The following is a 26,391-nucleotide window of genomic DNA, read 5'->3' on the forward strand; positions in this document are numbered from 1 at the left end:
AATAAACTGCAATATCTACAAAACTAAAGTTTTATTTTTAAGTTTACAATAAATCTTATAAATTTCACATGAAAAATAACCAGAAACACAATCATTGTCATACTTGATAAAGTCCCATTTTTAATTTTTGAATTGTTTTGAAGGAATAAAGATAATCAGAGAATTCCTACTTTTATGTTAAAACATTTCAAGTAATCCCTGAAATTGCCACACTGAAAATGTAACCTAGATCCAAAGAGGAAGGAAAATTGACCAGGCTCTGGATTAAATTCATAGTAGCATAAAAAAAAGACGGTGAGGGGACAACAATCTGACATTATAACCTCATTTTTTCTATAGCTATACTAAATAAGGTACACAGTGGATTTTTCTGTTTTTATTTTTAATATTTATTTTTTAGTTGTAGGTGGGCAAAATATCTTAATTCCATTTTTATGTGGTGTTGAGGATTGAACCCAGGGCCTCATGTGTGCTAGGCAAGCACTCTACCACTGAGCTACAACCCCAGCCCTCTGTTTTTAAAGTTAGCAATTTGGCACTAACAAAGATACCAAATATCACCACAAGAAAAAGTTACTTGGGAATACATCTCCATATAGCAAAAAAGACTTAAAATATAGCAGATATACATACTCCTTTTGGAAAGCCATGCACATGGGAGAACTAAATCCAAAGACGAGGCACATCTGGGCATCTGGGCTGTAGCCATTCTGGAGTAATATTTCCAGGCACTCTTCATGTCCTCCAAACACTGCAGAGTAAACAGGGCTCACTTTGTCCAGTCCAGTGTCACAGGCCCGGTTAGTAAGTGGTATTAACAAGTCCAAGATTCTACAAATAAACAAATTCAGGAGGATTTAATGTTTTCATATTTATATGAGGGTAAGCAACATTTCCATTGCATGTATTTTAAGACATTTATTGATTTAAAGAAGTCTTTCTGTCTTTAGTATACTTGCTATCTCCGGTAATTACTACATGACTAACTAGTCCAAATGTTACACTTGTAGTTGCATAATATAAAGGTCCTTAAATATACCTGAAACAGAATTATGTAATGTTCCTACAAGTAAACAGGTAAGTTTTTTTTTAATATTTTATTTTTTAGTTATTGGCAGACACAACATCTTTGTTTTGTATGTGGTGCTGAGGATCGAACCCGGGCCGCACGCATGCCAGGCGAGCGCGCTACCGCTTGAGCCACATCCCCAGCCCAACAGGTAAATTTTTTATTTTTTTTTTTTTTTAACAAATTACTGACTTACCATCTTCCCTCCAAAATTCAAATTCTATTACCTATTTTAGGATCTTAAATGATTAAATATATATTACTAAATAAAGTACCTTCCTTCTTAAAGTACCAATTAATTTTGTTTTTCCAATTAGTATAAATTTTTAAAGATAATGAGTGACATGAAATAAAGAATAGTATTTTTATCAGGAAGAAATTCAAATTTCTGCTAAGATATTCTTTGAAAAAATATGTGCTTATTGAAATTTGGGGCTGGGAATATAGCTCAGTTAGTAGAGTGCTTGCCTCGCATGCAGAAGGCCCTGGGTTCAATCCCCAGCACCACACACACACAAAAAAAAAAAAAAAAATTAAGGCAAATTATAAAGAAGCTGGATGATAGGTAGAGAAAAGTTCTAAGGACAATCACTAAAAGTTCTTAGATTATTTGTAAAGTTAGGTCTAGTAATCAGGTGAGGAGAAAAAAGAACTATTGTTCTGTTCTAAAACTGAAAATAAAACTGTAAGGATTAAGTAAGTCAGGAAATTTCCCCACTTCTGGGAAAAGACAGGGCTACTCCAAAGTATCTTTATAACACTGTATTTCTCTTTGCGATTTTTCCTTATGTAAACTAGACCTAAGATAACATTAAAGGAGAACTTACTTTCACAGAACGGGTTACCTTTGAAGTAGGCTAGGAGGAGTCATTTATAGCAAACAGAAGTCTCAAAATTGAGCACAATTAAGGGTAAATTCCTAAAGGAATTTTGGTATCAACTATAAAGCTCAGCATATAACTGCATCTAAGAGTTATGCTTAAAAAAAAGAAATGGGAAGGCTAGAGATGTAGATCAGTGGTAGAGTGATTGCCTAGCATGACTTAAGTCATTGGGTTCAATCTCCAGCACAGGAAAAGGGGTGGGGAGGAAGCATAGTGAAAAATATAAAATTCTAAAACCTAAGTATCTTGTTAAAATAAAGGGTCTACTTAATAGCTCTTAAATTGAATAAATGTGTCTAATTGTTTAAATGGGTTTGAAAATTTTTACTCTTTTCCCCAAAGCACAAATAAGCTTACAAATCTTTAAAGACACAGTGAAATACCATGCCACCTAGTGGTAAATTGTATAAGCAAATTGTAGACTCTGTTTTCCTAGTATGTAAACAAAGTAATGACCATTTTTATTCTTTAAATTAAATAATACCAACAACAGCTATAAAAAGTATTATGGTTGAATTATGACTCTAAAGATTGTAGACATGTTTTTAAAAAAACTTTTAGATGTCTATATATAATAGGCAGCCATAGTCTTATAGAACTAGGTTACCAGTTTCTAAGATTCCTATAATTACTGATTTCCTCTCCCCAGAAAACACCTATAAATTCACAGGAACTCTTAAGAAAGATGAGATAAAAGGAATTCCAACCAAAGGGTTCAAGATAGGAAGGTTTACTCAGCATATACAAATGAAAGACTCCATTGTGAGGGGTCACAAGCTCAAATACATTCTGGGGTTATGGAGACAATGTAAGTGAATGAGGGCATCAGAATCCTAGCTGAAGATAAAACTAACAAGAGAGAAAGGATGGTCATAATCAGAGGGGAGACACTACACCCTAAGAAAGCCTCAGAATGTACCCCATCTCTAACCATTCTGCCTCATGGAAGGAAAGTAAGATCAAGAAGAGCTAAAGATAACATAGGGACAGATTAGGAACAGACCTAGTCACCAAGCAGATTGGATTGGGAGGGAAATACCAAGGATTTTGCCTGGAGGTAAAAGGTCTGGCCCAGATTTATTCCTTATTAACTTTTTTTTTTTTTTAAATATACATTAATGGTAAAGCCCCTGAACATTTCTTTTTTTTTCTTTTTTTTTAAAGAGAGAGTGAGAGAGGGAGAGAGAGAGAGAGAGAATTTTAATATTTTATTTTTTAGTTATCGGCGGACACAACATCTTTGTTTTGTATGTGGTGCTGAGGATCGAACCCAGGCCGCACGCATGCCAGGTAAGCGCGCTACCGCTTGAGCCACATCCCCAGCCCCCCTTATTAACTTTTAATTAGGAGATTATTTTTATTCTCTGTTTTTAACACTTACTTTGCATGGCCCATTTGTGCAGCTGCATGAATAGGTAACTGCCAGTTGTCCTCATTACAGTAAAGATCAGGATTTGCCCCACTGGACAGCAAAAGTTCCACACATTTTGTGTGACCCTCTTGAGCAGCAATGAACAAGGGAGTAGCTTTGTCCAACGCTTGACAATTTACATTTGCTCCTAACACAAAACATTTAAGAGAAAATCTTCACTAATGTTAAAAAAAATTATAAAATTCAAAGCAACAGCCATAAAAGAGTTTGACAGTACATCTTTTCTCTCTCCATGGATGTTGTTGAATAAACACATATTGCTAACTTGCTAAGAATCATTTATATTGTTTTTGCTCTTATGTCAGCAAGAAAACAATCATATTTTAGAATTCATTTTTAACTAAAACACAACTCCTGTTCAATGAAATATTTTACATGTTTACATTTTGAACCCTCCTCCAACAAGCATTCTGGGTTCAAAATGTAAACATGTAAAATGCAAACCATCAAATATGGGTAACATTTCTGAGACTTACTGAGAAAGATGAGAAAAGGCCAAGTTTTGAGACATTATAGATGCCACTAATTGATTTAGGCTAAGATTCATGAAAAAAATTGCCAATAGATAAAACATACATGGAATCTATGACTTAAAACTAGTATTAATATTAACTATGCTCTTTATTACACCTCTTCCTTCATGACTATTGCATGAAAAGCTGACAATAAAAAGGTATTTTTAAATAGATTTCTGAGCTTTATAATCATAAACCTAATCAAGTTGTTTCAATACCCGTGTATAAAGATTTTAAAAGGTTGAGAATGACCTTAATTTTTGTGAAAGTTTTGAAAATAGACCCCAAATTTTCTCATTGGCAAACAATGTATTAAATATGTTAAGTATTGTGTTACCACATGTTCATGAGATTATTTTAAATTTTATGGAATATAACTCAATAGAAAAATCATAATGGATGGGGAAACTCAAACTCTTTTTTATTTAAAAGGATATTTGTAAATGCACCTTGAATAAACCAAAGCCCTGAGATAGATAAAAACTATGCAAAATACAAATGGCAAGTTAAAAAAGACTATGGAATCTTCAGGAATTCCAAACATGCTAGACAACTAGAATCTTCTTACTTACAAGAGGTGGGTGCAATCCCTGCTGTCAGCTTCAGAAGGAAGTGAAAACCATTACTAAGAAAAGACTAAATCAATTGAAGGCATTCCCTCTAAAAACTGAAACAAAACAGGGATATCCTCTTTCACCACTTCTATTTAACACAGTTCTTGAAACACTGGCCAGAGCAATTAGACAGACGAAAGATATTAAAGAGATACACATAGGAAAAGAAGAACTCAAATTGGCACTATTTGCTGATGATATGATTCTACACCTGAAAGACCCTGAAAGTTCCACCAGAAAACTTCTAGAACTAGTAAATGAATTCAGCAAAGTAGCAGGATATAAAATCAGCACCCATAAACCAAAGGCATTTCTGTGTATCAGTGAGAAATCCTCAGAAAGGGAAACAAGGAAAACTACCCTATTTTCAATAGCCACAAAAAAAAAAAACCCTTGGGAATCAACGAAAGAGGTGAAAGATCTATATAATGAAAATTACAGAAAGAAATCAAAGAAGACCTGAGAAGATAGAAAGATCTACCTTGCTCTTGGACAGGCAGAATTAATCTCATCAAAATGACCATACTTCCAAAAGCACTATACAGATTTAATGCAACTCTGATCAAAATTACAATGACATTCCTCATAGAAATAGAAAAAGCAATCATAAAACTCATCTGGAAAAATAAGAGACCCAGTATCCTTAGCAGGAAGAGTGAAGCAGGTAGCATCACTATACCAGACCTTAAACGATACTACAGAGCAATAGCAACAAAAACAGCATGGCATTGGCACCAAAACATATTTGTAGACCAATGATACAGAATAGAGGACACAGAGACTAACCCACAAAACTACAATTATCTTATATTAGACAAAGGTACCAAAAACATGCATTGCAGAAAAGATAGCCTCATCAACAAATAGTGCTAGGAAAACTGGAAATCCATATACAACAAAATGAAATTAAACCCCTATCTCTCACCATGCTCAAAACTCAACTCAAAATGGATCAAGGACTTAGAAATACAACCAGAGACTCTGCATCTAATAGAAGAAAAAGTAGGCCCTAATCTCCATCATGTGGGATTACGCCCCAACTTCCTTAATAAGACTCCTGTGGCGCAAGAATTAAAATCAAGAATCAATAAATGGGATGACCTCAAACTAAAAAGTTTCTTTGCAGCAAAAGAAACAATCTATGAGGTGAATAGAGAGCCTACATCTTGGGAGCAAATCTTTACCCCTCACACATCAGACAGAGCACTAATCACTAGGATATATAAAGAACTCAAAAAGCTAAACATCAAAAAACAAATAACCCAATCAATAAATGGGCCAAGGGCCTAAAGAGACACTTCTCAGAAGATGATGTACAATCAGTCAACAAATACATGAAAAAATGTTCATCATCACTAGAAATTAGAGAAATGCAAATCAAAACTACTCAAAGATTTCATCTCACTGCAGTCAGAATGGCAGCTATTATGAAGACAAACACAATAAATGTTGGTGAGGATGTGGAGAAAAGTGCCGCAGTCTGGCTGGGCACAATTCAGGAGCCACTTGTCAAAAGAAACTAACTTTATTTTTAGAACCACACGCCAAACAAAACAGCTCCTCAGGAAAAAACCCTCAGAGCCCAATTGCCACCACTGGCTTCCCACAAGCCACTCCCCCAACCACCAGCCTCTTCACCTCCCACAATCCTCCTGCTCTTGAGGCCGATTGGCTGGGTCGTGTGGGCGGAGCCAAAAAAAGTCCCCCAATGAGCAGCTCCGTGGCCTGAAAGGGCAGGGAAACAGCCCAATGAGCATCACCGCAGAGGAGCCAATCAACTAGATGTTGCTGGGGCCGCTGTGAGCCAATCATCAGCTGGTAGTCTGAAAGTTTGTTCGGGCCCCTTTGGCTGTAGCTCTCAACAGAAAAGGGTACACTCATACACTGCTGGTGGGGCTGAAAACTGGTACAGCCAACATGGAAAGCAGTATGGAGATTTCTTGGAAAATTAGGACTGGAACCACCATTTGACCCAGCTATTCCTCTCCTCAGTCTACACCCCAAGGACTTAAAAACAGCATTCTACAGGGACACAGCCACATCGATGTTTATAGCAGCACAATTCACAATAGCTAAACTATGGAACCAACCAAGATGCCCTTCAGTGGATGAATGGATAAAAAAAAAATGTGGCATATATATATATATATATATATATATATATATATACATATACATACATACATACACATACATATACACACACAATATTACTTAGCAATAAAAGAGAATAAAATCATGGCATTTGAAGGTAAATGAATGGAGTTAGAGAATATAATGCTAAGTGAAGTTAGCCATTCCCAAAAAACCAAATGCTCAATGTTTTCTTTGATATAAGGAGGCTGATTCATAGTGAAATAGGGAGCAGGAGCATGGGAGGAATAGACGAACTCTAGGTAGGGCAGAGGGGTTGGAGAGGAAGGGAAGGGGCATGGGGTTAAATGATGGTGGAATGTGATGGTCATTATTATCCAAAGTACAGTTATGAAGATATGAATTGTTGTGAATATACTTTGTATACAACCAGAGATATAAAAAATTGTGCTCTATGTGTATAAGAAGAAATGTAATGCATTCTGCTGTCATACATAAATAAATAAAATAAAATAAAAAGAAAAGACTAAATCAGAAAAGAGCCCTGCTTAACTTTTTTTTTTTAAATCAATTTTCCATTTTGAAAGAGAATTTCAAAGTATTAGAAAATGTAAGGAACCCATTTCTATAAGACTACAGGTGGAAAAGTTGGGGGAAAAAAAACAGATATTTCACTAAAAGGAAAGTCACTTTAAGTAACTGGAAACACACAATTACATTATAAACATACCTAAATACCTTTTCAACTTGCAACTCATAATAATTCAGAAGGAGAAAAGAAGAAGAAGGAAAAGGGACAAAAAAAAAAAAAAAGGTGATGAGGCTGACTTGGCATGAGGGGAGAACCTCTGAGGTGCAGTTTAACTTATTTTATTCAAAATATTAGTTGAACATTAATAACTGAAACTTGTGGGACTGGAAGTCATTAATAGAATTAGGATAGTCCTCAGGAGTATTAAGGAGTAAAGGAAGGAACGTCAGAAGTCAGAAGATCTGAATCCTATGCTAGCTGAAGATGCCTGGGATAAAACTAAGGAGAGGGAGAGGATGGTCATAATCAGATAAATCAGAAGGGAAACTCAACACCCTAAGAAAGTCCCCAAAGCCATCCTCTCCAACCACTGTCTGCCTCATGGTAGGAAAAGTTTCTACCCTGATTCTTATTCTGTCAGGAAATAAGTTTCTAGATTTTTGGCAAGGCACTTAACACTTGGAGTCTGAGATTCTTAACCTAAAAAGAAAACATATTTAAAGAAATTATTTTGGAGCTGTGTATGGTGGCGCAAGGCTCAGGAGGCTTAGGCAAGAGGAACACAAGTTCAAAGCCAGCCTCAGCAAAAGCAAGGCCCTAAGCAACTCAGTGAGACTCTGTCTCTAAATAAAATGCAAAATAGGGCTGGGGATATGGCTCAGTGGTCAAGTGCCCATGAGTTCAATCCCCAGTACCCACCCCAGAAAAAAGAAAGAAAGAAATTATTTTAGAATTTCCTTTCAACTCTAATATTTATAAGTTCATTATTTATAACAGACATTTTAAACTAGCAGTTAATTTGCTTTTTTCCCTTTCATATTTCAAACTAAATATTTGAAGGTTTGTTAAGAAAATCAGTTTCCTGGTGTCTAAATAGATTTTTTGTCTGTTTGAAGGTAGGGTGGGTTTTTTTGTTTTTTTGTTTTTGTTTTTGTTTTTGTTTTTGGTGGGGGGGATTAAATCCAGGGGTGCTTTACCACTCAGCTTTATCCCCAGTCCTTTTTATTTTGAGCCAGGGTCTCACTGAATTGCTGAAGATCTCACTAAATTGCTGGTATCAGCCTCAAACTTGCAGTCCTGTCTCAGTCTTCCAAGACTCTGAGACTACAGTTGCATATTACCATAACTGTAACTTTTAAAAGCCCAGATACTGAAATAAATTGCCTGAAAAAAAATCTGGTGATACTTCCCCTCCCCACAACTATCCATGCTTCATCAGATTTGAATTTTGAGAGTACACAGTCAAGATTTTAAAAGCCCCAAATAACAAACACTTCTAGTCACCGAAATGTCACACAAATTAAGAATGCCCCCTTAGCATCATCCTCTCTGGCAATGCTAAATGTGTAATGGTTATCACAGAGAAAACCTTAACAGACTTGTGTTGCTATTAACATAATAAAGTATAAGCATGCTTTGAAATAAACCCATTCAAATAAATACACAATTATTAAAACATAAATATAAAGGCTTAATATATAAAATAACCATATAATAAATTAATTAGGCCTAAACTAGTCTTGTACCTTAGGAAGCTGGAAGTGCTCTGGTCCCTAAATGAAAGGGCAGCTCCATCATTCAAACTGCCAATAAACCTGCTTTAGTGACAGATCTTACACGAATGTTCTTACACAGAAAAATTAGTAGCTATGCATTGCACAGCTAGTAATAGACAGTCAATAATCAGGCTTATAAATCAACTTATATATATATATGCTTATTTACCATGTACATAAAACCATTAATTTCATAACCTTATTTATATATGGGTCAAGAATTATTTTTCCTAAGAAGATATAAAGTTAAAATTTATGATCAACAGTGCAAAGGCTAATGAATTAATCTTACCCGATGAAATAAGTATGTTCAAGCTTTCTAGCTTGCCATACTGTGCAGCCACAAATAAAGGCGTGATTCCAAAATCATCCTGGCATTCCTTGTTTACTCCTTTTTTAAGAAGCAATTTTATGATCTCAGCATTTTCCTAAAGCACAGATTCATATTTTAAATAAAAGGAAAAAAGTGGAAGGTATCTTTTTTTCTTATTGTATTTTTTTTCTGTTTTTCTTTTTAATCCTCTCAGTAAAGGAAAACTTGAAGAAAAAAATCAACGAAACAATTTATGGTTGTATTGATTGGGAAGGAAATGACCAAACAATGAAATTATACCATACTTTTAGCTAGCCCAATAAATGTAAACAGATTAAATATTGATCTCTAGGGATTATAATCCTTATGAAATTTTGCAAAATTAGTTTACTAACCCAGCACTAAGGAGATAACACAGGTTCTAAACACACCATTATAAAGAAGCCATTGCTCTTTATCAATTTACATCCCATATATTCTGATGTTTGTTAACTATGCTATCAACATTTGAAAAATTTAAATAATCCTTATAGCCCAAAGTTGCTACAGCTACTATAGCAGTTGGCTTATTCAGAATGATCATTAGCATTTAGACTGCCTTTTCTGTGCTGCACTAACAATCATAAATCACAGGCAAGTAGAAAGCAAAAACTGTACAGAACTGTCATTTTGAAAGGGTAAAACACACAATTTACATGGAAATGAAATAATAAATTCAGAGATTACCTGGAAAGAAGCCTGGTGCAAGGAGTTCCATCCACACATAGAATGGGATCCATTAACATTTGCTCCATGTCGAAGTAACAGTCTTAACACATCTATCTGTCCATTTTCAACAGCTGCGATACACAGGAGTCAGAAAAATTTTTGTCAGCAAAAAGGTATGTTTATAGGACTAGACACTTTGGTAATGTTCTTATCACTTATTCACCTCAGAACTCACAATGCTGTGACCATTCCTAAATAGTTATCACAAAATCATGTCTTAACCCAAACTCATTTACATACACCTAATCCTTTCTGTGCACATACAAAATTATTTTCAATAGTGTGCCAAAAGACACAGAGGAAATGGAGACAAAAAGCAAACATTCTCTCTGAAAACGAAGACAATATGGTTCAGAAGAAATAGTACCAGTCTGGAGAAACAGTCTCAAAAAGGTCGAAAGGTTTGCTATCATTACCATTTGATCAAAAATTACAAGAATCACTGACAAAGTGAAAGATAAGTTCTCAATTTTGGACATTTTTTCACCACCATGAACAACTAATGATATGCTTATGCGCTGGAGTTGTGGCTCAGTGGTAGAGTGCTTGCCTAGCATCTGCAAGGTCCTGGGTTCAATCCTCAGCAACACATAAAAATAAATAAATAAAATAAAGGTATTATGTCCAACTACAACTAAAAAATAAATATTAAAAAAAGATATTCTTATATCCACCAATAAAAATCTTCTCATATATTTGAATTAAAGGGGGACTCCAGATAAACCAAAAACTGTCGTTAGAGAAATATGTTATTTAACTAATAACTAAAACTGATTACTCCCAATTGCTGGTATAGTAGAAGCTCCAAAGAAATAATCTATATGCCTACAGATAACCCCCCAAAAGGGTACACACAAATATTGGACGACTTCCATTTACATATGTAACTTAACATTAAAACAAGGTATGTTTAAGTCTAATATCAAGTACATATAACAGTTTATAAATACTACTTAGTAAGAATGAACAATCTACTTGGGGGAACATGTTATCAAGTTGGTACAACAAGCAAGTAGGGCTAAACCTTCCACAATGTATCCACCAGAAAATTTTGCTAAGAAGAAGACAATAATTCTGGAAGAGTTTAAGCATGGAGTTAATGAAAAACAGAATGCCAGAATATAATTATATACAGTAGTTCTCCTTATCCAATTTCACTTTCTACACTTTTCAGTCACTCACAGTAAATGGTAGCTCAAATTTTTAAATGGAAAAATTCCTGAAATAAACAGTGTGTAAATTTAAAATTGCTTACTGTTTTGAATGGTATCATGAAAACTCAGGCTGTTAATTTTCTCCTTCCCATGACATGAATCATCTAGCATATCCACACTGTATACAGGACCTGTCCATTAGTCATTTAGTAATCTTAGCCATTTCATTTCAGGGAAGGGGGTAGAAAACATAGAGCTTCAGGCATCTACTGGGCATCTTGGAATGTATTCCCTGCATATGAGGGGATACTTAGGGGTTACTAATGTAGTGCTACATAAAGTAAGTATACACATACACAAACACACATACTCATAAATCATTGGCAAATAAGATAAAATTTAATAGCCCCACACCTATTAAATTCTTTTACTAAATTTTAAGTTTGGAGAAATAGTAATATCTACAATAGAGTTGAGATATGTATAAGAAGGCCTAACTTCATGTGCTTGGGTATATATTTTATTTTAAACAATTATTCTATATCTCCTACTAGAGTAGAGGATGGAAATGGGAATATAGGAATCAACAACTCTCAGGCATTAAAGAGAAAGGCATTAGATACTTGGATGATAATTACACTTGAAAAATGTTAAGACAGATGAAACAATGGGGGAAATAAAATACTTAAAATGTAAAGCAAGAAGCATACTCATTATTACTGAAGATAAGTAACATGCCATTGATATTCTATTAGTTTTTTACTGGCAGTGAGGTTGGTTTTGTTTGTTTGTGATACTGGGGATTTGTTTGTTTGGGAAACCAGGGGTGCTCTACTACCAAGCTACATCCCCAACCCTGAGCCCCTTTTATATTGTTGTTTTGTTTTTGAGACAGGGTCTTGCTAAACTGCAGTTTGTGATCCTCCTGCCTCAGCCTCCTGAGTCACTGGGATTATAGGTGTTTGTCATGGTACCTGGCAATATTCTATTAGTTTTAGATATTGAATTTATACTTATAGCTTGGATCTGGAATGTAAATCTCCCTATGCTGAAAGTGTGGTCCCCAAGGAGGCAATGTCCAGAGATGAGACTTTTGAAAAGTGGTTGGATCGTGAGGGCTCTGACCTTATGATCTAATGTATTAATCCACTGAAGACTACATGGAACACTGACAAGTAGATCTTAGGGGGAAGAAGTAGATCACTGGGGTTGTGCCCTGGAAAAGTTTATCTTCTTCAGCCCTTTCCCCACCCCATCCCAATCTCTCTCTCTTCTGGGTCCCAAAGCAGCTTTCCTCTGGCATATCCTTCCACCACAATGTTCTGCCTTGCTTCAGGCCAAAAGCAATGGAGCTGGTGACTGTGGATTGAAAGCTCTGAAACTGTGAGCCAAAATAAGTCATTCTTCCTTTAAATTGTTCTTGTCAGGTATTCGGTTATAGCAATGAAAAACTGACTAATGCAAAGCAAAGCTTATTTCTTCATAAGAACTCTAGGAAGTCTTTTAATCAAAAATTTCCTCATTCTGGGCAGGTTCAGAAATGTAACCAATAAATTTAACATTATTTACTTTATTTCTAAGTTAACATTTAAGCATTTTATCAAGGAAAAAACAACAAGTTTTTCAAGCTAAGTTATTTTTCTATATTCAATCTAAAGTCAATCTAATTTGGGGTGGATGTCATGACAGAAAAGGAAGAAAATCTGTTTCAAATCCAAGTCATTTATCATTAGCAGTGATTGCTTGCAAAAAATCAGTCTATAGCTAGCCAGACCCTGAGTTGAAAATTATCAGGTTGTTGGTGATGATATATGAAGGAGGATGGAGATAAATTTGTTTTCTACGAGTTAGGCTGACTTTATAAAAAAGAAAATAACTTTACTGTGATTATTAAATACAGTATAGAAGTCAGACAGAAAAACTGTTTTCACTTTTAATATTATAAATTAAAATTGCTGATCTCTACTGAAAACACTTCCTAATAGCAAGAGTGAAACCTGTACATAAGCAAATAAATAACATTTTAACAGCTCTTGCTAATTATTTCAAAATAAAATAAACTTAATGATTAATAATTGTGAAATAGTAGCTTATGAAAGTATATTTATAGTTTACATTTACTACCAAAATCTCTGCTTTGTATGAAATTCAATAATACTGTCCTTATCCAATTGAAGAAGGGATCTAACACTGTGAACAGTACACTTCCAAAAAGGAAGTCATTATTTTCTACATATTTTCTCAATCCTTCTGAGAAAAGCAAGTATAGTACTGTGGTTAGAAACTATCCCACATCTAAAATAAGACTATGCAAATCTTTTCCAAAAACATAGAGTCAACCATCAAGCAACTATAACACCGAGTATTTTTGTATTCTATGGGGACAGTGGGGATATAGGTAAAGAAGGAACCATAGAGAAGGATATCAAAGCGTTAAGAGTACTTCTGCCAGGCTGGGGCTGGGGCTCAGGGGTAGTGCACTTGCCTGGCATGTGTGAGGCACTGGGTTCGATTCTCAGCACCACATATAAATAAATAAATAAAGGGCTATCAACAACTTAAAAATATATATTTTTTAAAAAAAGAATACTTCTGCCTACCAAGATATAGAGAGAAATGATAAATGTATAAGTAATAATAGCAAATTATCCCTACCTGACTGAATCAGTGATGTTAACTTGGTGGAAATGGACTACACAAGGGTATTTTATGTTATATTGCCTCCTCTCTAATTTCTCATATCACCCATTCTCTGGTGGGTTCTACTGTTCAACCTGTAAACTGGTTTAGTCTTAAAAATAAAACAAATAATTTGTCATGACCCCTGCTATCAATATGCTATTTTCTTTTACTTTTTTTGCCACTAAACTTCACCCAAAGACCACTCTCCTTAAGTCTACATTCACTAATTTCATTTTTCCAATCAGCTGTTAACAAATACTGTCTACAACATACCAAGCAATGTTCGAGGTATTAAAAATACAGAAGCAAATGAGAGATCAAAATTCCTGCCTTCATGGACCTTACAAAGTCTCTATCCATAGTAGCATGCAAACTTCACTCCCATAATTCATTTGTAATTATTCCCTTGATAATAATCATCAGTGACACCCAGGTCATCAAATTCAATGACCTTTTCTCAAGCTGTAACTTCCTATTCAGTTTCTACTGCCTGTGACATTAAATTCTTCATATCGCTTTGATATTTGAATATCATCAAATACAATTAATTTATACATGATATGAAAATGATCATAAACATATGAAGAATATTATATAATATTTTGAGGAAGAAAAGGGAAAGATGAGAAAAAGGAAGAGGAAGAAATTATTTTATGGGCACAAATGCCTAGAACCAATCATTTCAAAACCAGGGAACTGTATGTCCCCATTGTTATCACATCAGCAGTAACATAATCATCCTTATGTCCCAATTCAAATCTTAAAGTAACATGTACAAAAATAAGCATTAGTAATTGTGCACAAGATGGCATCTGGAGAACAACAGAAAATTGACTCAACTCTTGTAAACTGCATTTTTCAGAAACACCACTATCAAACCTGGCAGATACTTAAAAGATCAATGGTCTTTCATCCTTTGAACACTGTTTCAGAATCAATATGAACAGGTAACAAATATTATATGAGGCAAAATTGATAAAGCACTATATTAAAAAAGATCTTAAAAACTTATCAAATAATTAAACTACATGAACCTTATTTGGATCAAGATTTCAACAAATTGAAATACACACACACACACACACACACACATACACACACAAATATATAACAATAAAGGAAATTTCAATACTAACTGGATATTTGATGATATTAATGAATTATTATTTTAGATATGATAATTTAGTTATAATAAAGTATCTTTATCCTGTGGAGACAGATATGCAAGTATTTTTATATGATGAATGGGATTTTCCTTAAAAAAAATGAGTGGGGGTAATAAATAAGACTGTAAAAGAAACAATACTAATACTGAATTGACAACTACTAAAGTTGGGTGTTAGGTACATGGCAATTTACTGTATTTTTCCTCTATGCTTTTGTATATGTTTAAAATTGTCCATGAATTTTGTTGGGGGTTGGAAGGGTACTGGAAATTGAATCCAAGAGTTTTACCACTGAGCTATGTCTCCAACTCTTTTAATTTTTTTATTTTGAGACAGGGTCTCGCTAAGGTGCTTAGGGCCTTGCTAAGTTGCTGAGGCTGGCCTTGAACTTGTGATCCTCCTGCCTCAGCCTCCCAAGTGGCTGGGGTTACAGACATGTGCCACCACACCAGCTGTCTGTGAATTTTTAAAGGAGACTTTCATAAATTATAAAGGTAATTTCAATATGGGAATTCGCAAAACACATATCTGAAATATTTCTTTTGTCAATGCTGGGAATTAAACCCAGGGCCTCACACATGCTAGGTAAGTACTCTACCACTGAGCTACAGCCCCAGAAAATATCTGAAATATTTCCAATGTGCATACAGTCTACACTAAATTTTCAAAAACATATCAAAAAAAATCTAACTGAACTATGTTCTACTTACTTGGTAATATTAAAGTCACATTTTATACATATTAATTGAAACCTACTTTAAAACTTAAAAAATGGGGAGAGGAAGATAAGTCAAAAAAATAAATGAATCTATAACAGAATAATAATAGTAACTGGGACAAAGCTTACCTTCATAACACTCTGTTGCTCTTGTGCTCTGTACTATAGCTTGCCTTGTATAATAACTAATTCTAGTTAAAATATTTCCAATTAAATAGTAAGCCCTTGGTATCAGGAACTAATACTAATAGTGCAAAGGTCTGATAATCACCTAATCAACATAGGACAACATAATGAAATTCAGCTACAACTTCTACTATTCCACTGATAAGCAAAACTGATTGGCTAAGCAGTTGAATTACTATTGAATTCAACTTCCTCAGCCTTTCCAATTGGACAGAACCGGTCTAACATTTAGAATATAACTAAATTGGAATTTAACTTAAAATATCTATTTCCAAGATATATGTCTGAAATTGGAAACAAGAAGCCATGTCATCAGTTGCAACCACTATGTCTTGTGATAAATGTTCAATTAGAGAAAGGAAATGTGTAAATCTAGAACTTAGAAATGTAGCATGGGTTCCTAGAAAGGAAAAAAAAAAAAAGGAAGAATCATAATATCTGGTATTTCACCAGTATCCAGAGTCCACAAATAAGGAATAGGAACAAAATATTTTGGGGGGTAGAGCTCAAAATGTCCCAGATACAGAGAGAAGTGGGAAAAATTATCCTGTCTTCAATTCAGACAGGTAATGACTGTAAGACTTTATCCAGCTGAGACAGAAGAGAAAAACCACAAGCTCCGAGGGTAGAAACACTGTACCTCCAACCACACATCATAGTACTGAAGGAAGCTTTCAGTACAAAAGTTTAAGAAAGCAAGAATGACATGAGACTATCATTTCCTACAATAATTTCTTGGGAAACACTTTATATTTTTAAAGAAAAAAAAAGTTTTACATTTCCTAAATTAGAGGGGAAAAGAAGAAAATAAAAAGTAATCTAAGTAGGCATATACATCGCAACAATTATTTGAAAATGAGAAATGGAAGAACCAGAAGTACCCTTTGTCTCACCCAAGACTTTCAACCAAAGATAAAACTCATTTGTGGTATGTAACACATTAGATTCAGTCACAAGCCCTATATGAAGACTTCATGAAGAAATGGACTCAAGATTCCATGTGGGAAAATAAGGGCTGATATACACATATGTGTTTAAGTACTAAATTATTATTAGTAAATAATAATCTTATTCAATATAGCATTTGTTAAAGAGTAAACGTTTAAAAATCAGATATTTTGGGGCTGGGGTTGCGGCTCAGGTAGAGCGCTCGCCTAGCAAGTGCAAGGCCCTGGGTTCGATCCTCAGTACCACATTAAAAAAATAAATAAATAAATAAAAGGTATTATGTCAACTACAACTAAAAAATACTTACAAAAAAATCAGATATTTTTAGAATATAATTATCTTAGTGAATGCTCTTTTGAAAAATGCTTACTTGGGACAAACTTGACCAAAATTATATTGTTCTGTTGTGTGAATGTAAAAATATGTAACAATGAGTTTTACTACTATGTATAATTATAAAGCACTAATTTTTAAAAAATGCTTAATGTGCCTCTGTGTACTACAGATAATTTGTACCAACCACAAATTACAGTACAGTGAGTTCTATATATATATTAGAAAATAAAATTTTGAGGCTCAGATTTTGACAGTGATTCTAAGAAACACCAGTCAATGAGGCTTCAATGAACAGCATAACTGTGAGTTTTCCAACTCCCCTAGTTGTAGCAGGGAATTGCCAATAGTTCTGAGAATCCCAGAGATCACATATGTATTCTTTTAGTACATTGGAATTATGTATGAATTTTAATTACATTTATGCTTTTTTGAGTTCTACATATACTCTATTCTCCATTAAGTACTTACTTCATTTTTCTACACAATTTACAATAAAATGGTCTTGTAATCCTAGATTGTAATCCTAGATTATGTAAAACTTTTCTCATACTACCCCTTTTATGAACCAAAAGCACCATTTATAAGCCATTTAACTACAGTTTTTCTCTGGTCCTGTGGTTACACTGACATCTGGTGGCACTAGAATAGAAACTATGTTACAATGACAGTTTTTTCTAGCATTGCTAGTATTATTCTATATAATTTCAAGTTTGTGTTTTTGTAAGATTTTACCAATATTCAAGACAAAAAAACTAATAAAGTGCCAATATAACTCCTATTGATGTCATGTATTAGTTGTAATCCTTCTCTCTGGGAACGTGACCGGCAAGGATACAGAATTTTCCATTATTTCAAGAATGTCACTGATTCTGTTCACAGTTACGTTTTTAATAACTAAAGCTTATAATCAGAATGATTATAAATTGAGGCTTCGCCACCAAAGACGGATACATAATGTCAAATCATCCTCTATCTATAGTTTTAGATGTATTCAAAAAATGTTTATCTTTAGTCTAAAGTGAATTTTACTGATATGTAGAAAATCTTTTTCTAGAATTATAATGAAAAGTTATATATTATTAATTTCCTCATGTTTTCCCATTGGTTAATAATCTTAAAGATGTATACTGATGGGGAAAACCCTGACCTCATGGGCAAAACTCATGTTAGTAACATAATGAAAATACCCAATTGAATTCTACATGCTATCACTGACATGGCTCATGGCTTCTAGGAGGAAAAAGTCTAATGGGCAATTAGACATCAAAGACCACATCCAAAAAAAATACATCCTCAACCACATGTATTAGAAGACAAAAACCTAAAATTTCACTATCCTACTATATAGCGATTACTTTTCCATGTGTCACCACAGCAACAGAAAGTTATAAGAAACATTTGATTAAGAAAACATATCCCTTGGGCTGGGGATGTGGCTCAAGCGGTAGCGCGCTCGCCTGGCATGCGTGCGGCCCGGGTTCGATCCTCAGCTCCACATACAAAGATGTTGTGTCCGCCGATAAAACTAAAAAAAATAAATATTAAAAAATTCTCTCTCTCTCTCTCTCTCTCTCTCTTAAAAAAAAAAAGAAAAAAGAAAACATATCCCTACATTTATATCTTATTCTAGGGGTATACCGCTGAATTCTATAATTTTTGGTAATTATTCAAGTTTTTGAAGCATTAATACAGCAGGATTCTCTTTACAGGAGCCAACTCTCTAAATATGATCCATATTAAGACTCATAGAAATGGGACTAGGATGCTTGTCTAGTATATGCAAGGTCCTGGATTTTATCATCAGCATCACAAAAAACAAACAAAAATAAAAGACTTAGAGAAATAAATGATTACTGAGGATTCCTTATCAAAGAAAAAGTATATGGATCAAGGAATGCTATTTATGTAGAAGCAATCCTTGTATTTCAGTCATTCTAACCAGTAATAATCACATAAAATTAGTTGACTGATAGCAATAATAATCATGAAGAACAAAGAGACAATTGCATTAATAACCCAATTTGCCACATAGGCATACTGTATAACTATGCTACTTAATATCATCCACAAACTGGCTATCAATCTGCAGACTGTTATCAGTCCTTAAAAAGGTATAAAGGTTTGATCAGAATATGAACCAACATAGAATGAATTTGGAAGAGCTCCCTCTTTTTCTATTTCCTGAAATAACTTGAAAAGTATTGGTATTAATTCTTCTTTAAAGGTTTTGTAAAACTCCGCTGTATACCCATCCGGTCCTAGGCTTTTCTTGGTTGGTAGTCTTTTGATTGCTTTTTCTATTTCATCCATTGATATTGGTCTGTTCAAATTGTGTGTATCCTCCTGACTCAGTCTGGGCAAATCATATGACTTAAGAAATTTATCGATGTCTTCACTATCTTCTATTTTATTGGAACATAGGTTTTCAAAATAATTTCAAATTGTCTTCTGTATTTCTGTAGCATCTGTTGTGATATTGCCTTTTTTATCCCGTATGTTAGTAATTTGAGTTCTCTCTCTTCTTCTCTTCGTTAGCATGGCTAAGGGTCTGTCGACCTTATTTTTTTTTTTTTCGAAGAACCAACTTTTAGTTTTGTTAATTTTTTCAATATTTTCTTTTGTTTCAATTTCGTTGATTTCTGCTCTGATTTTAATTATTTCTTGCCTTCTGCTACATTTGCTGTTGTTTTGCTCTTCCTTTTCTAGGGCTTTGAGATGAAGTGTGAGCTCATTTATTTGTTGGTTTTTCCTTTTTTTGAGGAATGACCTCCAGGCGATGAATTTCCCTCTTAAAACTGCTTTCATTGTGTCCCATAGATTCCGATATGTTGTGTCTGTATTTTCATTTATCTCTAAGAATTTTTTTATTTCCTCCTTTATGTCTTCTGTAACCCATTGATCATTCAGTAACATATTGTTCATTTTCCATGTGATGTAGGATTTTTCCTTCCTTCTTTTATCATTGATTTCCAGTTTCATTCCATTATGATCAGATAAAATGCTACATATAAGAGGTTGTGAGGGAAATGGGAAAATAAACAAGGAGAGAAATGAATTACAGTAGATGGGGTAGAGAGAGAAGATGGGAGGGGAGGGGAGTGGGGATAGTAGAGGATAAGAAAGGTAGCAGAATACAACAGTTACTAATAGGACATTATGTAAAATTGTGGATGTGTAACCCATGTGATTCTGCAATCTGTATTTGGGGTAAAAATGGGAGTTCATAACCCACTTGAATCTAATGTATGAAATATGATATGTCAAGAGCTTTGTAATGTTTTGAACAACCAATAAAAAATAAAAAAATAAACCACCAATATCATTTTCAACAATAAAAAAATAAAAATAAAAAGAATATGAACCAACTACATCCCTAAGCACACTGTTTAGTTCAGCGGACATTTTTTTCTTGAGATAAGACTTCCTTGATGAAGGAGACAACACAATAACTTCTGGCTCAAGTCTCTTATACAAACAGACTGATATTTTCAGTAGCATTGCTGCATGATACCTAATTAGAACAGAGACTGTACTGTATCAGAGCTGATCTAGGGGTTTATAGATCAGTTTCCATAAAATAAACTACTCAATTATTGAAAAAATGCTAAAATCAAGAATTTCTGTCTTAGGTTAAAAATTAATATGGACTTCCAATTTTAATATTATAGCACAATGTACACATTTCTACTCACTTTCTTAAAAATCATCCAAACCCAATTAATGCAAAATCAGCAAAGGAAAATGAAATTAAAAAATACTTTGTTTTTAGCAAAACAAAGATTCATCCTAGTTTTAAATTTTTGAACTCTAGATCAAAAATAGTTTTAAAAGTACCTCCAAAAGAATAAAGATCAATTCTGTGTACTTATGGGAAAAAGGGAGGAAATGTCTTAGCTACAAATGTCTTTCTTTCTTTGCTAGAAAAAGCTAGCAACCAACACTTCTCTAAGGTGAGAAATTCCATCTGAGGTGTAAAATATAAATCCCCAGTAGTAGGAAGAGATATCTGGGCTGCCAAGCAGGAACTTCTCTGGATTCAACTGAAATATGAAAATCGAAGGAGTTGGGTCTAAACAGGCAATCACACTAAAAAGCCATATTTTTGAGAACAGTCTGCTTCTACTATCACAGAAGGGAAAATGCATTGCAAAAACCCAAAGCAGCCAATCCCCATTGATTGGTAAAAGATACTAGCTAAATAAACTCACACTCAAAAACTCTGAATTGAAAGAAAACCCTAGCTAGTATGGTATGCAACTCCAGCTACTTCCCATTATGTACCTCCTGAAAATAGTTGGTCAAGCAATATAACACATATTGCTAAGATGAATTATCACAAAAGAAATCAGTACAAATCCCAATAAAAGATATAAGAAAAAGAAAGAAAGTTACAGGAAAAATACTTAATAAAAACTATCATAAAATATTTCCAATAAGTGAATGAAAATTATAGCTAAACTTGTGCTTTAAGTTTTTTAAAAAGAAGTGAATGAAGCAATTGCCTCTGTGAAACACAGCATAACACCAAAATAAAAGTGTTCAAGGTAAAAGATTATTATATGATAGGAAATGACATATGCAAACTCAAAGAATTCACAAAAGACCTAGGAAAACAAAATCATCATAGAAATGCAGTTGAAATTGAAGAAACACTATAAATATTTCTAGAAAGGAACATACAGGATTTGTGTGTGTGTGTGTGTGTGTGTGTGTGTGTATCTGTGTGTGGTGCTGGGGATTGAACCCAGAGCCTTGTACAGGTGAGGTAAGCACTCTACCAACTGAGCTGTATCCCCAGCCCCGAGAGGATTTTTTTTTTTATTTTTTATTTTTTTTAAGAGAGAGTGAGAGAGGAGAGAGAGAGAGAGAGAGAGAGAGAGAGAGAGAGAGAGAGAGAGAGAATTTTTTAATATTTATTTTTTAGTTATTGGCGGACACAACATCTTTGTTTGTGGTGCTGAGAATCGAACCCGGGCCGCACGCATGCAAGGCGAGCGCGCTACCACTTGAGCCACATCCCCAGCCCCCGAGAGGATTTTTTAAAAACAGGAAAAGTAGGCTGGGGATGTGGCTCAAGTTGTGGCGCGCTCGCCTGGCATGCGTGCGGCCCGGGTTCGATCCTCAGCACCACATACAAACAAAGATGTTGTGTCCACCGAGAACTAAAAAATAAATATTAAAAATTCTCTCTCTCTCTCTCCCTCTCTCACTCTCTCTTTAAAAAAAAAAAAAAAAAAAAACAGGAAAAGTAAAATAAAAATAAAGAGAAAGCAGACTAGAGAGAGAAGATTAACAAATAGATAATAACTTATGAATAATCTGAACTCAAAACACCAACATAATAACTGAACAGATTAATATTTAAAGTTATAATTCTACAAATATTTACTAAAAGTTTTCTAAAAATCTGCATCCAAATATTGAAAGGGTATACCCTGTCTTAGAGAAAACTAATATAGTACAGACATGGAAAACTATTGACACAAAAAAGAAAAGAAAATTAGGCTAGCCTCAGATTTCAGCTCTGAGAATGGATCACCAGGAAGGGAGGGGAGATGGGATTAGGAAAGACAATAGAATGAATCAGATATACTTTCCTATGTTCATAAATGAATACATGATGGGCTGGGGATGTGGCTCAAGCGGTAGCGCACTCGCCTGGCATGCGTGCAGCCCGGGTTCGATCCTCAACACCACACACAAACAAAGATGTTGTGTCCGCCAAAAAAGAAAAAATGAATATTAAAAATTATCTCTCTCTCTCTCTCTCTCTCTCTCTCTCTCTCCCCCTCTCTCACTCTCTGTTTAAAAAAATAAATAAATAAATAAATAAATGAATACATGACCACATTATGTACAACCACAAGAATGGGATCCTAAATAGTATAAGTTATACTCCAGTTATATATGTCAAAATACACCCTACTGTCATGTATATCTAAAAAGAACAAAGAACAAATTTTTTTTAAAAAAGTTTTAAAAAGAGTTCTTTTTTAAATTACTTTCTTTTTATATAAATTTTTACATATAACTTTAATGTTTATGTGGACAGTATATCAAAATAAGAATGCATCCAAAAATAATTCATATAAGCTTTTCCTTCTCAATGCATTAATATTCTCATCTTCTAGAAAAACAAAATATTATTTAAATGTAATTGTATAAAAAAAAGTTCTTAAGAAAGGGCTGGAATGTAGCTCAGTGGTAGAGAGATTACTTGCTTAACATATGTAAAATCTAGGTTTGATCTCCCATAACCACGTACACACATAGAAAGTTCTTAAGGAAAGAAAGTGTGACTCAAAGATTTTGTGCCTAAACAAACTGTTGTTCAAGTATGAAATAATTATTTCAATTTTGACCAGAACCTAGGCAATACTATTTACATAAATCCTTTTGGAAGGCTCTGTTTAAGGAAGAATTTAGTTAATCAAGTAAAGCTGGAAAAACCACAGCAAAATAACTGGTGATACATTTCTAAGCTGTTTAACTATATAACTAAAAATAAAATAAAATTATTTCAGATGACAGAACATAAAGGAAAATGCTATTTCAACTGACAATGCAAATATGAGACAGATGACAAAAGTTGGAAAAGAAAAGGAGAAAAAAAAGAGTTACATAAGAAAATAAGGACAGGGCTGGGTTTGTGGCTCAGTAGTACAGCACTTGCCTGGCATGTGTGAGGCACTGGGTTCAATTCTCAACACCATATATAAATAAATAAATAAAATAAAGATCTATCAACAATTAAAATTTTTTAAAAAGAAAGAAAATAAGAACACTGATCTGATCTTTAAATGCTGGAGGTTTTAATCTATCAAATATGACAATAAATTGATAGAGTGTATAACTAAATTTTACTGCATGAAAGCAAAACAAGAATAATAAATATCCTAGATTCATAACTGCTTATATTAAGGAACTAAAAGATATTGTCTTAAAACACAAAAGAGTTTGAGATAATAAAAAGTTACATCAAGAAACATAAGACTATATAAACAGAGATAAAAGCAAATACTTGAACATAAAATCAGTACTTTTATTTATTCAATTTATTTATTTATTTTTGTGATGCTAGGGGATTGAACCCAGGGCCTTCTGCATGTAAAGCAAGCACAACTTTTAGTGAATTCCATACTTTTGACCTGGGAAAACTCAAACCCATATTTTTAAGAAACTAACATGTCCTCAAGTAAAAATGCTTAAATTCCTAGGAAAGATGATTGATCTTTCAATTGAAAAAAATAACTCCAAGAATAAAGATCAATATAAAATATATTAAGATAGATGCATATTAAATTTCAAAGTTCTTGGCTTCTCTACAAATAGCCTTAGGCAAGATCACTTATCCATAAAGATATTAGTGAAAAGTGAAACAAATGGTGATTTGTTCCAATTTTGGTATACAGCTACAGAATTGAAGTTAAAAGATATGCCATGAAAGCTAAAGAATAACACATTTCACAGTTAAATACTGAAATAGGCAATCTTACATAACACTGTATAAAAACACTTCACTTTCATTAAATATTACTGCTATGTTTAACACTAACTGTTACACAGAATAATCAGAGACTCAAAACAAAGAAATGAAAAATAATCCATCAAAAGTAAAAAGTACATGCTGTGCAGTTCCCATAGAAATCATTCTATAAAGGCACATTGGATTGGATTTGAGTCTACAACTTATCCATGTTTGTTTGTTTTTATCTCCAACAAAATAAGAAAAGAATTTACTACCTAACTAGCTGGGTTTTCACTTTATTTATAAATAAAGATGTTGCCAGGTACAGTGCACATCCCTGTAATCACAGTAGCTCAGAAGGCTGAGGCAGGAAGATCATGAGTTTAAAGCAAGCCTCAGCAAAAGGAAGGCACTATGCAACTCAGAGAGACCGTGTCTCTAAATAAAATAGAAAAAAAAAAATAGGGCTGGGGATGTGGCTCAGTGGTCGAGTGCCCCTGAATTCAATCCCTGGAATCCCCCCCAAAAAAATATGGATGAATGGATAGATAGACAGACAGACAGACATAGACAGAGGTGTTTTTATTTTGGAAGCAGTTTTATAAACTATCCTTAGAATACTTACTATGTACATGGGTATGGAGCAAAAGGAAGGGACAGAAAGCAGAAAGAGAAGGCAAGGTAAAGAAAAGAAAAAAGGGAGCTGACTTCCTTACTAAAACAAACTCCTAACTATGTGTTAGGTAACAAAATTCCAGAAGGACAATTTTTCATATAGAAAAATTAGAAGTTTCCTGAATTTCCCCTTTCTTGTGGACTTTTCTCATTTTGATTCCTCCTGCTATCAAAGAAAAGAGTTCCTTCCAAAGCTCAGTTTTATTTATATGCTGGTGAGTTCTATATAGGGAAGATATTCCCATTAGAAACAGTGGAATAGTAAAGTTTTGGTCTACATTTAGACTTGAGTTCAATGGTGACCATACCTAAGAATGAGACACCATACGATAGAATATTATTCAGCAATAAAAAGGAATGGAATACTAGTATATGTAACAATGAAGATGAATCTCAAAAGCATTATGCTAGGTCAAAGATGCCAGTCTCAAAGGTTACACAGTATGTTATTTCATATACATATTTGATATTCTGCAAAAAGCAAACTAAAGGGCTGTGGCTCTGTGGTAGAGCACTTGCCTAGCATGTGTAAGGTACTAGGTTTGACTCTAAGCACCACATATAAATAAATAAAAATAAAGGCCTATTGACAACTAAAAAAATATTTTTAAAAAATAAAACTACAGGAATGAGAACAAAAGAGTGGGTACTGAGGTGGGGCGGGTTGATTAAAAACAGCAAGATGGAATCTTGGGGTACTAGAAAGGTTTTATATCTTACTTGTTATCATTATAGAATTTTATTCATACATCAAGAGTCATAGAACTCTATACTAAAGAGAGTGAATTTTACCATACATAAAATTTTTAAATAAATATTTTTAAGTTCCTAAGAAAAAAAAGATACTTCCAGAGCCATTTAATTTTATTCTCAGGCCAGTAACAAAGCTTAGGTGGGTACTATTATAAGTGAGAAAACTGAAGCATAAGGTAAATAAGTGAACATACAAACTATATGTGCCAGGACCAAAACTATAGTCTTAGATACACTGATTCTATCCCAAATGTTTTATTCTCTTAATTTTCTCAGTTCCATTCAACTTTCTGAGACAAATGTCCCTGA

At 33.9% G+C, this 26,391-nt stretch overlaps 1 protein-coding gene across 1 annotated transcript in view; it reads right to left on the reverse strand.

Moving 5' to 3' along the window:
* Asb3 (ankyrin repeat and SOCS box containing 3) overlaps window positions 1-26,391 on the reverse strand; it is a 106,673-nt gene that overhangs the window by 36,980 nt on the left and 43,302 nt on the right. Inside the window, 4 exon segments of the mRNA XM_076833036.2 lie at window positions 634-831; window positions 3,335-3,512; window positions 9,208-9,343; window positions 9,955-10,067. Coding sequence (XP_076689151.1) covers window positions 634-831; window positions 3,335-3,512; window positions 9,208-9,343; window positions 9,955-10,067 — 625 coding nt within the window.

The sequence above is a fragment of the Callospermophilus lateralis genome, chromosome 14 (assembly GCF_048772815.1).
Source record: "Callospermophilus lateralis isolate mCalLat2 chromosome 14, mCalLat2.hap1, whole genome shotgun sequence".
Classification (NCBI taxonomy): Eukaryota; Metazoa; Chordata; class Mammalia; order Rodentia; family Sciuridae; genus Callospermophilus; species Callospermophilus lateralis.